Source organism: Phodopus roborovskii, unplaced genomic scaffold (assembly GCF_943737965.1).
Source record: "Phodopus roborovskii unplaced genomic scaffold, PHOROB, whole genome shotgun sequence".
In the NCBI taxonomy this organism is placed as follows: Eukaryota; Metazoa; Chordata; class Mammalia; order Rodentia; family Cricetidae; genus Phodopus; species Phodopus roborovskii.
Window position 1 is genome coordinate 56,330,012 of NW_026126480.1, and position 14,895 is coordinate 56,344,906.

The 14,895-nt window shown below is 38.2% G+C and overlaps 1 protein-coding gene across 3 annotated transcripts in view; it reads right to left on the reverse strand.

The window, feature by feature from the left end:
- The window catches only part of Rtn3 (reticulon 3), a 56,293-nt gene that overhangs the window by 34,659 nt on the left and 6,739 nt on the right, over window positions 1-14,895 (reverse strand). Inside the window, exon 2 of one of the 3 annotated variants that reach the window (XM_051193819.1) lies at window positions 6,576-6,636. The exons of 1 other annotated variant lie outside the window; for it this stretch is intronic. In XM_051193819.1, coding sequence (XP_051049776.1) covers window positions 6,576-6,636 — 61 coding nt within the window. The remainder of the gene's footprint in view (window positions 1-6,575; window positions 6,637-14,895) is intronic. One more of the 3 variants, XM_051193820.1, reaches the window with a different exon arrangement.

Genomic DNA, 14,895 nt, shown 5'->3' on the forward strand with positions numbered 1-14,895 from the left:
AAAAAAAACATGCTGGGGAGATGGCACAGTGGTAAGAGCACTTACCAGCATGAGTTCAAATCCCTAGCATCCACCTGCACACCTGAGACCCCACCAGCTGTAGAACAGAAACAGGCAGGTCCATAGGACTGGCTATGTCCTCCTCTGGCCTCTATGAACATGTGCACATAGACACAAATATGTACACACAGATACAGCTTAGTCTGTAGTGTCTGCCACTCAACACAGGACCCGAGTTTGCTCCCCAGAAACCCCAGTTTAAAAAAAGAGCCAGGCACAAGGTTGAACATCTATAATCACAGCACTGAGGGACTCACTAGCCACTCAACTTAGCATAATCAGCAAGTTCCAGGTCAATGAAATTGCAAAGCTCAAAAATCCAAGGTGAGCAGGTCCTGAGAAACATTGAGGTGCCCATTGAGGTTTACAAACATGTGCAACCACCTACCCACATACAGACAGACACAAGGTCCTTGTACTACTGTATAAAGGTGGGTAAACTTCTCAATCTCACATAAAAACTTGCTGACATAGACTCCAGACTATGCCTTTTATTAGAGGGCAAGATGCAATGCTGAGATGATAGGCATGTACTACCACAGCTGACTTTAAAGAGCTCTGTGTCCTGTCACGAGTTTTGGATAGTAAAAAACTTCTACATCACTTGATCTAAGCCAAACAGCATTTCAGCTTGTGTTAGGTGCTATATGAATGAGGATGTTTAAAATCTACACAACAAAAGCTAAGTGAAGGTTGAAAAACAAAAAGGTTTTCAGAGCAAAATGTTTCTGCAAATCATCTTCACCATCAAGGATTAAAAGTGTATCTTAACTCAGCGTATAAGCAGTTGTATGATTTAATAACCTAGTACAAAAAGCAGCCTTGGGCTTTTACAATTTTTCTTCCTTCCTTTCTTTTTTCTTTTTCAAGACAGGGTTTCTCTATGTAGCCTTAGCTGTCCTGGAACTCATTCTGTAGACCAGGCTGCCTCTGCCTCCCAAGTGCCACCACTGCTTGGCTACAATTCTTTCCAATTCTTAGGCCAACTACTAGTTGGCTTCTTTGTTTTGTTTCCTGGATCTTGCTGGGGGATTAAAGGCATGTACCACCACTGCCTAATTATAGTTTTTTCATTTAGAAAAAAAAAATTTTTTTCTTTTCTTTTTTTTTTTTTTTTTTTTTTTTTTTTTTTGGTTTTTCAAGACAGGGTTTCTCTGTGTAGCTTTGGTGACTGTCCTGGAACTAGCTCTGTAGACCAGGCTGGCCTCGAACTCACAGAGATCCACCTGCCTCTGCCTCCCGAGTGCTGGGACTAAAGGCGTGTGCTACCAACTCCCGGCTTTTTTTTTTTTTTTAAAAAAAGAAACAAACAAACAAAAAAAAAAAAACCCTTTTTTAAACCTCTCCTGAGACAAAGTCTCTCTACATAGCTCTGGCTAGCCTGGAACTCATTTTGTAGAGGAGGCTGATCCTAAATGAACAAAGACCCACCTGTCTCTGTTTCCTAAGTGATGGGCTTAAAGTGTACACCATCGTGTATTTCTGGGGCTGGGGCTGGGGCTTTCGTTCACTAACTCACAATCTCCAAGGATAGAGTCCAGGGTCTTTTCTTTAGATCCCCTAGCCACCACTTTAGCACATCTGTCAAATTTTAGGGGGCCAGAATAATCAGAACTGTACTTAGAGCTCCAGTTCTCTAAGCCATAGGTGGTGGTCACTCTTCTTTGTCTAGAAGCACAATGCCACAGTGAAGAGGAGCAGGGGTGGATATTCTTTGTTTACTTTATTCCCATAGAGCTGGGAATGGAGCTCAATGGTAAAGCACTTGCAGAGCATGTGCTCAGGTCTGGGTCCCAATTCCAGAAGCACACATTAAACATAGTCAATTCTACGCCTCTTTTTAAAAATACAGTAACACTAAATTTGAATGTAATACAGCAAAACACATGACTAGAAAGTCTGGGATGGGAATTGACTGAGCAGGGTTTTCTGGAATTACAATATTTTATAAGATGAGGATTAAAAAGTGACACAATTTAAAAAACTTTAAGTAAACTCAACATATATACCAAATGAATATATCTAAACTGTAAAATCCCTTACAGCTTACCCTACTCTTCAAAAATATCTTCTCTATTTTTCCCACTCATATGGTCCACTCAAACAGCATTAAAGAGTAAAAGTTTACTACTTCTCTATGTAAATGTCCTACTTTAATCACTGAAAAACGTGTGATCAAAATCCAAGAAGCATCTTAGATTTTTAGAGTTCTTCCTAAAAAGAATGAATAGCTTAGACTAATGCTATTATTACCACTCAGTTAATTCCCCTCTTTCTCTTTCTATTGTTTTAATTAAAGGGGTTCTCTCAGCATAGAAAACTACACACATTAGCAAAGGGTGCCACCCTGCAGTAGCCACTAAGTCATTCTTTCACATGATCATGTATATCAATACAGGGGAAGCTTGAACCTTCAGGGGTAGGTTTTCACAAAACAAGAAGGCAAGACATATTACCGTGCATCACAGTACCAGCGACTTTCAGCCACAGCATCCAAATAGGAAGTTAGCCAGCAGACAACTTTGCAGCCAAGCAAGGTCCTAAACAAAAAGTCTCCTTTGTACAAAGAAAAATGTTTCACTTAATTTTTTTTTTTTTTTTTTTTTTTAGAAAAAGGCTGTAACTGGAAAATGTTTTCCTCAATGATTGCCCCAAAGTTCAGTGTTGTAACTTCCTATTCCAGACACCCACTGCATCAATCAAACTGAGCACAAACGCCCAAGATACAGTTCCATTTCCAATCCTCAATGGTGGATGGATCCCCTCTTTCCAATCTTATTTCCATCTACTTTAAAAAACAAAAAACAAAAAACAAAAAAAAAAAAAAAAAGAAACTTTTCTAAAGAAAATGAAAGTATTTCTCAGGTCAATTTCTTCAAAGCTGAACCCATACTCCAATTAGATTTTGTGTTTAATAGAGGGCCTCTCCCCCAAATGATAATACATTATAACACTAATAATGGGAATATAGTTAAAGTTCTACATCTTTTGCTCTTGTGGTTTTAATATCAGCTTCAATATAACATCCTTTAAAAAGCTTTTTTTTAAGATTTTATTTATTTATTATTTGTACAGTGTTCTACCTGCATGCCACAAGAGGACACCATATCTTATTACAGATGATTGTGAGCCACCATGTGGTTGCTGGAAATTGAACTCAGGATCTCTGGAAGAGCAGCCAGTGCTCTTAACCTCTGAGCCATCTCTCCAGATTTCTTAATCCTAAATGCAGCTATTCATTTGATGGTCTGTATCACAGGTGCAGCAGTTATAAGAAGGGGATCTCTGGAGTCCTTGGTCTGTTTGACCCTGTTTGACTCACCATTCTAAAACTAGATTGTTCCACTGAGCTAGTGCCTTCCCTCTACCACTGGCTGTTAGAATTCATGATCTGCATCAAATACTAGCATGGTAAAGGCTTGTGAAATATTATCCACATGCAGTATGTCTGCCGATGTCTTTGTGTCTTATAATACATAGGAAGACATCATTAAAATTCATTCCTCAGTTCTGAAAGGCTTAGAGGGTGCCCAAAGTTTAGCTCTGCTTGATGGAAAAAGGAGCCCAGAGGTACAAGACTACAAGGGTCTACTCCAAAACACAAATTAATTAAGAAGGAACTGATTACTACATTGGCATATTAACTATAAACACGTTTATTAAAAAGCTTGATTTCCTAGGTTATGTAGCATGTCTTTCATAAAAGTTAATAATTTATTTTGGCAAAATGTTTTTATTCAATCCAAATTAATGGTGTATTTTTTTTCTTTTTAGATACATGCAACTCCCTGAAACCTGATAATGATAAATAGATAAATCTGTATTTCAGTATTAAAAATACAAAACAATTTTTTTTTGTTATGCTGAGGACTGAACGTAGGTCCTTATATATGGCAACCACTGAGCTACAATCCCAGCTCACAAATCATTCTTATATCCAAAATTGTTCTACTTAATGACTGCTGTGGTTTGGATAGATAGAAAAAGTGTTTTTCCCGAAACTAAAGGGCCAAGCGATGCAGAAGATTAGGTGGGTTAGTGACAGTTACAAACTCAAAGTTCTTGCTAGTGGCAGCATTCAGAATGGCCTCTGTGAGACAGGACTGCTTCTAGGGTTTTAATTGTCAACCAAACATAACTTCTCCTCCTCTTATTTTTAAAAGCAGAATAGAAACTTCCAATATTGGCTACCCTACAGTACAAACCAATTATCTACCAAGTGTTTCTTCATAAGATGAACAGGCTGGCTTCCAGACTGGTAGAGCTCCCCTGAACTGATTTTTAAATACTGTTTTGTTTTTTTTGTTTTACAATAAGAGGCTGGGATACAGCATCATTAACTGCTTTTACAGTAAGACTATTTTGAGTTTGCAAGATTCAAAATGAAATTCTTTAATAAGCAAAAGTAAAACATGTATTTCAAAGGTCATGATTTGGCTCTTAAAATAGCAGAATTATGATTCTTATATCAATATCATATAATTAAGGATACTATAAAGGAGTTAGGGGTTCTAATGTTATCAGTCTGAATTAAAACATTTCATAAGATTTTTGTTCTTTCTAAATTAAAAAAATGTGTTTATTTTATGGGCACAAATGTTTTACGTGCATATATATACATTCACTTCATGCCTGTCTGGTGCCTGTGGGGACAGAAGTCACTGGATCCCCCAGAACTGGATTTATGGATGTTTTCTAAGTTGCCACATATGGGCTGGGAACTAAACCCTGGTCCTCTACAAGAGCAGATAGTACTCTTAACCTCTGAGCCATCTCTCTCCAGACCTTAATTTTTTATTTTTGCAATGCTGGGTATCTAACTCAAAGTCTCCTGTATACTAGTCAAGGCCTCATGTATACTAAATTGATCTACATCTCCAGCACTGTTATTATTATTATAAGGTCAAAGCCTTCCCTAATGAACCAGCATCCAAGCTGCTGACAATCCTAGCTAGAATAATGAACACTTCACACAGAACTTCTGAGATCTCAGTCTACATGTGTATGGAAGCCAAGAGTTTTGTCTTCACTGAACCATAACAGTTTCATCATTTTATCTTTAAAAAACTAAGTTTCCCACTGACCTGTATTTGGGTTTAGTATCACACTACAAATGGAGTCCACTTTATTAGCAGCATTAATCAACGAGGCACAAGCACACTCAAATTCTTGGCAGGAGCTGCCATGCTAACTTAAAACGCCTCCCCCATTGGTAGACAATTTTTTGTTTTGTGACTGGGTGGATCTTATTGTGCGATCCTGGCTGGCTTGGAACTCACAGCCTCTGCCTTCACAATGCTAGGATTATAGGTGTGAACTAGCACACTTGATTTTTTTTTTTTTAAGTCACAGCTTAATCTTTAGGATAAGGAGCCCTAACTACTACAAGTAAACAGACCTGTTCAATATTCCTAAGGATCTGAAAGCAGCCTTGCTGTTGGGATAAATTTCAGTCAGATTTCATTAAAAATCCTGTAGCAAAACTGTTATTTTATAGGTCAGTGGAAGCATATTTACATACTGCTTTCTAAAGCCACCCTCTCTGTATCAATTAAATAAATTCAAATGACTAGGTTAAGTGCATTCTGGGACTGAGAAGTCCCAAACCCCACAGGTAAACTTTAAAACATTTTAAGATTTATTTTATTTTTAATTGTGTGTCTCTGTGGGGGAGTGGTTTGGTATGTTCATGCAGAATGTAGTACCTGTGGAGGCTAGAAGGGGATACTGAATCCCTGAAGCTAGAAATATAGTTAACTCACCCAACATAATTGCTGGTAATCAAACTTAGGGCCTCTGGAAGAGAAGCAAGAGCCCTTAACTGCTGATCTATTGGTCCCAACATAGTACACTTCTAACAGTGTGTGTGTGTGTGTGAGAGAGAGAGAGAGAGAGAGAGAGAGCGAGAGAGAGAGAGAGAGAGAGAGAGAGAGAGAGAGAGAGAGAGAGAATTCATGCATGGAGATCAGAGGACAACCTCTGATTTTTTTCCTTCTACCATGTGGTCCTGAATATTAAACTCAGACTATTAGGCCAGGTGGAAGGCACCTTAACCTGCTGAAACATCTCCTTGGCTCAAGTTTTAAATTTTTAAAAATGATTTTTTTACTTTATATGCATTCATATCTGCCTGCCTGCATGTCTATGTGAGGGTGTTGGATCCCTTGGAACTGGAGTTACAGACAGTTGTGAGCTGCCATGTGGGTGCTAGGAATTGAACTGGGTCCTCCAGAAGAGCAGCCAGTGCTCTTACCTGCTGAGCCATCTCTCCAGCCAGTTTTTAATTTTTAAGTAATAGTCAAAACTACATCTAAAGCTTATGCTGTATTAAATGGTTCACTCAGCCACATTTGGGACCTACTGGCAACCCTTAAGTAGAAAAAGGATGAGCTAGTAACTACTTCCTATTTCAAGAGAAGTGGGGCAGCAAAAGATTTCCACCTCATCCTCAGTTACAGCCTCTTTCTTAACATTTTTCTTTTGTTAATGTGCAAAAAAAAAAAAAAGTTATGGACTTGCCTTGTGAGGTCGAAAATATAGATACAGGCTGAGAGGAAGAGGAAGAAACAAAGGAATCTGAAAGAAAATATACAGCATAAAAATTGACAACCTTATATAGGAATCTTAATTTCAACTTTCTTTTTCTGGAGGTTTATTGGCCAAGAGAAGACTCAAACTTTATTCTGATTACGGTTTTCACTCACCTGCCAGTGATACCTCATTTCACTTCCGGGTGCACTTCTAGAAGTTTACCAAGGCAGTCTCTTTTAGACAAGCATTTCACCTTCAGGAGAAAAGAGGACGTCCTACCATTTCATAACAGCTACAACCTCAGGAGCAGATGCCCCTCTGCTGCTGTTTGACAAAGTTGGTTTCTAAGTACTAACTGCTATTTGCTTTAAATATTTTCAACTACATTTTGAAGCATTAAGTCACTAAGATGACAAGGCAGGTGGATGTCTGTAAGTTTGAGGCAAGCATAATCTACAAAGCAAGTTTCAGGATGTCTCAAAACAACAACAAAGTCACTAACATGAGTACTTAGAAATATTAAACTGGGCTGAGAGGTAGTGGTGCATGCCTTTTAAGCCCAGCATTTGGGAGGCAGAAGCAGGTAAATCTCTGAGTTCAAGGCCAGCCTGGTCTACAGAGTGAGTTCCAGAATAGCCAAGGATATACAAACAACAAAACAAAACAAAAAAACCAAGGCAAAACCTGACCCTCAATATTTTAAAAAACAAAAGTCACAATTCACTGGAAAACAGGGCTAACATGAGAAATCTTTCATCTTTGAAAATCACAGTCCTCCAATCTGTCAACATAAAAAAATGTAACGTACACATAACATCCCCTTTTTATCTGCACCATAAACATACCCTTTGACTAAGCACTTAATGCAAACAAGGCACTTTTTTTTTTTTTTTTTTTTTTTTTTTTGAGACAGGGTTTCTCTGTGGCTTTGGAGGCTGTCCTGGAACTAGCTCTTGTAGACCGGGCTGGCCTCAAACTCACAGAGGTCCTCCTGCCCCTGCCTCCCCAGTGCTGGGATTAAAAGCATGCACTTCCAATCCCCAGCAGACAAGACACGTTATGTGTACAAGGACAGGTGTGTGAGGCTATCCAGTAAGAGTGCTGGCTTTTAAGTACTAGAAATAATGTAAATGTCTGCCAACAGAAAGCTAGTTAAAAAAACAACATTGCAACTAAAAGCGACTAACAGAAGGGATTAATGGTTAATGGTCTGGGGTGAAACCAAAATGGTAATGACGGTCTATAACCCCAGCATTTGGGAATTAAATTCAAGAGGGTCTGTTCAAGGCACCTTAGGATACACGAAAGTCTGGCACCTCTGTCTCTGTCTTCTCTGTCTCACACACACACAGAGCCACTCATGGAGGCACACCTTTCAATCCCAGCATTCAAGAGGCAGAGGCAAAGGCAAGCAGGTCTTTTTGAGTTGAGGCCGACATAGTTTATATAGAGGTCTAGGCTAGCAGAGTCATTACATAGTGAGACTCTATTTTCAAAAAGAGAAGAGGAATAGGAAGAAGAAAAGTTGTCTGGGATAGAAAGATTTTGCTTTTTGGCACTTAAGAAAACATGATCTTTTCAGTAAAAATAAATTAGAAGAGAAAAAAAAAAAAAAGACTCCTGAGATAGCAAAATGGGTCAGCAGTAAAGGTGCTTGCCACCAAGCTTGATAATCTAAGTTCAGTACCAGAGTTCACACATGATAGGAGATAACCGATTCCACAAGGTTGTGATCTCCATAACAACACTGTGACATGCATGCACCCATATAAATACAAAGTAAATGTTAAAAGGTCACATAAAAACAAAACATTCCCCAAAATGTCCTAAATATAAAAAAATGTTATGAGCTCTTTTTTTCTTTCAATTATAAAAATGTTTTCATAAATACTAAACTTTTACTTAAAATCAGAAGATTGTTTTAAATAACTAAGCAATAGCATTTTCTGTTAAGTATTATTAATTTAGGAGAATTTTTTTATAACAAATACAGAGCACATTAAAATCAAGGCAGAATTTGGTGGAGATCAGATAGTCACTCATTAATTCAAAATCAGAATTTGAAATTCACTTTCAAGTTGCCTTAAGATAAAGTATCATATACATTCTTAAACATTCTCAGCCAGGAAGTGGTGGTGCACACCTTTAATTCCAGCGCTTCTGAGGCAGAGGCAAGTGGATCTCTAAGTTCAAGGCCAGCCTGGTCTACAGAATGAGTTCCAGGCCAGGACTGTTACATAGAAAAATCCTGTCTCAAACAAAACAAAACAACTGTTCTTGCTCTTCTTAAAATAATTTATTATTTTAAATTATGTATATCTATGTGTGGACATGTACACATGAGTTCAGGTGCCTGCATATTCTACAAGGGGGCATTAGATCCTCTACTACTGAAGACACAGGCAGTTGTGATCCACTGGGGGTACTGGGAACCAACTTCTGCAAGGGCAGAATTTACTCTAAAACTCACAGCCATCTCTCTAGCCTCTCCCCTCTTTGTAAAGGAAAATCCTTACTATCTCTTGCTCAGTGTTTCCAGATGGGTTCATTTCTAAATGCAATTAGTGCCAACATTAAATCTATCAACTGACCAGTTTAAATTTAAACAGTCAAGTGTGATGGCACACACCTATAATCCCAGAATTCACAAGGCTGAAATAAGAGATTGTAGGTTTAAGGACAGTCTGGGCTACATAGTAAGACCCTGCCTTGAAAAATAAGCAAAAACCAAAAACAAAATAAATGTATATGACAACCTGCTTGGGGGGGAAGACTCCTTTAAGTAAACCCAATGACAAAACAAACAAACAAACAAATAAATAAATAAGCCCTATGAACCTTCCAGCTGTCTGCCTGTTCATTTCTACTTATAACCCCCACCCAGTGGAAAATTCCATCCTGCCAATTTGTATGCATAGCATCTGTTCTGATAGGGAAGAGAGATAACCAGCAGTTTGCAACAATATTGCATGAGGTTTCTTACTTATAAAACCACATGATATTCCTACTCATGATATTCTACCCTGTAAGGAAGTGAACTGTAGAACGTTGATCTTAATCCTCCAAAATGAGTGGAATAACTTTCTGTAAGCAGCTAGTCTAATACAGTAAGAGCCTTAAAACTTGAGTAGTGAGTTGTTGGAATGCAGTAGCGACAGCCACTGGGATAAATAAAGATTGCTCCAGAAGAGACTTTGCCATCTTAAGTGAAAAAGGGCCAGAGGAGGGGGTGGGACAGTGGAGGGTGGGGGCAGGTGGATCTGGGAAGATTCCAAATGCCTTTACATATCTAGATGATACACTTTGTACAGTGAGGAATCACTATAGGGTGTGACACTATCATATATAAGTGTTTTCAGGAGGAGACTGTTTTGTTTGGAGACAGGGTCTCACTATGCATCCTCGAGAGTATTGGCTTCACAACACCCAGCTTTTACCTATGTTTTAAAAAGAACTCAGACCTTGGCTGGGCATGGTGGTGCATGCCTTTAATCCTAATACTTAGGAGGCAGAGGCAAGCCACCTTAGTCTACAAATGGAGTTCCAGGACAGCCAGGGCTATTCAGAGAAACCCTGCCTCAAAGAAAACAAAACAGACAAAAAGCACAAAAAGAACTGAGATCTCTACTAAATTGGAAAGCTCCTGCATAAAGTCAGGCATGATGGGCTAGAAGTTGTCCTCTAAGCTCCATATGTATATGTTAGTGACTTGGATGGGAAGCAGAACTGTCCTGGAGAAACTCTGCAGTCTAAGTTAGCAAACCACATTGTTACTATTCCTTCAAAGATTATGATGACTCTTTATCTCAGTGTCAATCTTACTCTAAGTCCATCATTTCAGTCTGACATAAAGAAAAATATGGCAGACCCAATTTGGAAGATGTTCTGTAAATTATCTTGATTGGTATTCCTCAAAACTTTCAAGATCAGGGGCTGGGAAGATGACTCAGTGGATATAAGCCAGGGACCTGAGTTCAGATCCCCAGCACTCATGTAAAAGCCAGGTGTGATGCACACTTCTGTAATCCCAGCACTGGGGGAAGGAGCTTTAGAAACAAGCAGATCCTGGGGTTCACTGGCCAGCCAGTCTAGCCAAAGTAAGCTCTAGCGGTGGGGGTGGGGGGAGATAGTGGAGAATAGAGGGAGGACAAATAGAGTAAAAAATTTATAATGGGCCATATAAAGATGGAAAATACAAATAAAGTCTGAATTGTGCACATTATTATTGTGGGTTTTTTTTTTAATTTTTGAATGTTAATGAGCTAACTACAGAGTTAGCATTTGATTGCAGGAGCTGCTATGCTAAACCAATATATATATTTTAAAGGTATCTTGACTTCAAAATTTGAGTCTAAGGATATGTTACTTTGGAAAAGAGGTTCTGCTTTTGTTTCCACAAATGAAAAGCTAAGGATTCCTTCCAGGCTAATATGGTTTGATCGAACAAGACCCCCTGAATCAATGGCCCAGGTGCTCCAACATCTACAACAGCTTCAGGACTGCTGGCTGAGATGACCAACCACACAAAAAACCCCAGTCAGGACTTGAACATAATTTTAAATTTTCTCAGGATCTCCATAAGATTAACAGTGCCCCCAATCAGCAGGAAGTAGTCTAAAACACTATACTCAAACTCCCAAATATTGTTTATTTATTTATTTTTTTAAAAGATTTATTTATTATGTATACAGTGTTCTGCCTGCATGTATGCCTGCATGTCCAGAAGAGGGCACCAGATCTCATTACAGATGGCTGTGAGCCACCATGTGGTTGCTGGGAACTGAACTCAGGACCTCTGCAAGAGCAGCCAGTGCTCTTAACTTCTGAGCCACCTCTCCAGCCCCCAAATATTGTTTATAAAGGTTTGTTTTCATTTAAATGGCTAATGGTCACAGTCAATCTCTTTCTAAAGAAAAAAATAGGATATGATATAGAAATGAATACTTTAGATTGGTATGGATTTTGGTTTACTGATACAAATTTAAGGTCAATTTTGTTACTATGTATGTATGTATGTATGTATGTATGTATGTATGTATGTATACTCTTGTTTGAGGTAGTATGTTCATGCAACTCATTTTAAAATGTAATATATAGTTAAGAAATACAAATTGGGGCTGAAGAGATGGTTCAGCAGTTGAGAGCACTGACTACTCTTCCAGCAGACCCTGGTTCAATTCCCAGCACCCACATGGCAGCTCACACCTGTGAGCTCCAGTTCTAGGGGATCTGACACTAAACACACAGGTAAAATGCTTGACTGCTTGACTGTATGCTGTATAAACCAGACATGCAAGTGACTGTTGAACTTGCCAAAACCAGATGGGATGATTCTTCAGGGTTCCTGCTTCACAGAAGAAATTACCAGACATTGTTCAGGACACAAGAAAGCAACTGACAAACTGCCATTGCAAGGCAGAACAGATCTTCAAATTTTCTGCTTCATTTAAAAGTCTGCCAGATACTATGGGCCTACAGGCTGAAGATGGATGGCCCTACATTCAGAACTTTGGGAGAATGTCCAGGTGCCCAGATATCCCTGTCATTTCTAGAGTTATGAAAGTTGCTTACAATGAACTTCCAGCTTACTTAGGTAATATTATATCCTTCTGGGGTCTTTGATGGAGTTAAAGACAGTTATAGTTTTTCTTAGTTATGATAAAAGATAAATTAGATATAAACTTTAGATTCACAAAGACAGGATAGATGATAGAGTATTTTCTTTAATTTTGCCAAATACAAATAGACTAAATATTATAACTGTAATTCTTTCTCAATAACTGTTTTGTTATATGTAATTTTACGATGTTAATTAAGTAAAAACCTTTTTCAATTAGACAGAAAAGGAGAGATTATATGGGATGCCCTTCTGTATGCTGTAAATATGTGAAGCTTTTATTGGTTGATAAATAAAGCTGTTTTGGCCTATGGCTGGGCAGAATATAGCCAGATGAGAAATCCAAACAGAGATAGAGAAAAAAGGCAGACAGAGTCAAGGAGACGCCATCTAGCCACCAAGGAAGCAAGACGTGAGATAAACAGCCACAAGCTTTGTGGTGAAATATAGAATAATAGAAATGGGTTAATTTAATTGTGAGAGCTAGTCAGTAATATGCCTGAGCTGATGACCAAAAAAAAAAAAAAAAAATGTAACTAATATTAAGCTTCTGAATGCTATTAGGGAACTGGCAGACAGGACAAGAAACCTCCAAAAACATTAAGATATCAGAAGTATTAGCCAGCCCTGATTGGCATACATCTATAATCCCAGCTGCTTGAGGAAGAGGCTGAAGGACTGAAGATTTGAGGACAACCTGGGTTACAAGTGAGTTCAGGAACAGCCTATACATACTGGTGAGACCTTGACTAAAATTAAGATCTACAAAGAGCTAGAGATGTAGCTTACTGGCAACATCCTTGCTTGCCTAGTACTTACTGGGCCCCAAATTGAATTTCCAGTTGGGCAAAGATCCTATTATTAAGTAATTCTACCTTGAATGCAAACAAACAAACAAACAAACAAACAAAAAACAAAAAAAACAAAAAACAATGGTCATTGTTGAAATACTTTGACATAACAGGACAAAAGGGGTCCTTAATTTTGCTTAAGTTTTCCAGAATACCCCTGTACTTATCCTGAAGGGCAAGCTGCCAATGAGGATTATGCCAAGTGCCAACACAGACCTATCCTGGTTATGTTACAAAGAAGTGTTTAAAGGAAGTAGTAGTAAGTCAGTTAATTTAAGAAAAGAGGTAAGGATATTCTTTGAAATAATCATAATCATCTACCACAAGATGGTCCACCCACTAACGATTAATTAACCTTCCCTAAGTGAAACACTTATACAGCAGTTAAAGAAGTTCTCTCAGTAAGGTGTGGTGGAACCCACCTTTAATGTCAGCATTTGAAAGGTAGGTGGGTATCTATGAGTTCAAAGCCAGCCTGGACTACATAGAGTTCAAGACATCTAGGGGACACATTGTGAGATCCTGTCTTCAACAACAACAACAGAGGTTCTCTCTAGAGTTGCAATGAGAGTCATATGTCTTCCGTAACTCATAGATACACAGTAAAAAAGATTCCCACAATGCAATCAGGAACGATGGTGTTATTATAGCTTAAACTGAGAACATATTCATAGCTTTCAAAACATATATAATAACCCATAATCTAAAACAACTATAGAGTTATATTCATAATAAATGAATTAGAATAAAAGTAAGGCAACACTTTTTCTTTCTTTTCTTGAAGTAGGGTCTCAATATGTAGCCCTGGCTGGCCTGGAACTCACAAAAGTCCATGTATCTTTCCCTGGAAGTGCTGGAATTAAAGGTGTGTGGCATCATGCCTGGCCAGAAAGTTATTCAAAAAAAAAAAAAACAAAACAAAACAAAACACAAAAATAAAAAACTTTAGGCTGGAGAGATGGCTCAGCGGCTAAGAGCACTGGCTGCTTACTCTTCCAGAGGTCCTGGGTTCAATTTCCAGCAACCACATGGAGGCTCACAAACATCTATAGTGAGATCTGGTGCCCTCTTCTGGCAGGATGGCAGAACACTGTATACATAATAAATAAATCTTAAAAAAAAAAAAAAAGTTTTTAAAATTTCTTTTGGCAGTACTGGGAACTGAACCCACAGTTTAGCACATGCCAGGCAAACATTCTGTCCTTTATGTTTTTTAAAAGTCTGTAAAGTTTAGAAGGCTAAAATCATTAACCATAAAGCTAAACACAAAACACACTAGGTACACATGATTACTACACACATAGTCACTAACATAAAACTTATTTGGAGCCAATGTAATTCTGCCAAGAACTAGGAAGTGGTCAATTCTAAGACTATAGCTACTTTAAAGAGAAATATCTTTCAACAGAAATAATGCTTGGGCCAAAACCGCTGATAAACTTAACTTTTTCTTTTCCTTTAATGACGTGTCACTAATTCCTTCATTATCAAACTTCACTCAACAAGCACTTGCAACACTCACCTGAGGAGAACAGGTAACTGGCATATCATGAGGAACAATTTCCTCATAGCTGAATTGAACAAAGCAACACTATTTCTGCTACGGTTTTCAGACCACATCTAAAATACTAAAAAGCAAAAAGGGTTCAATACAAAAGCAGTGCAAAGAATAAATGAACAACAACAAAAAATAAAGATAAAACACTGAAACTCTTACCCTAAACTTTGTAAACAACCACCTGGAGGTTTCAAGTTAGGGTTAAGATATATCCATTAAATTTATGTAGGCAAGTACTTTTATATGAGCTAAGTAGTTAAATTACTTACGAACGTGGC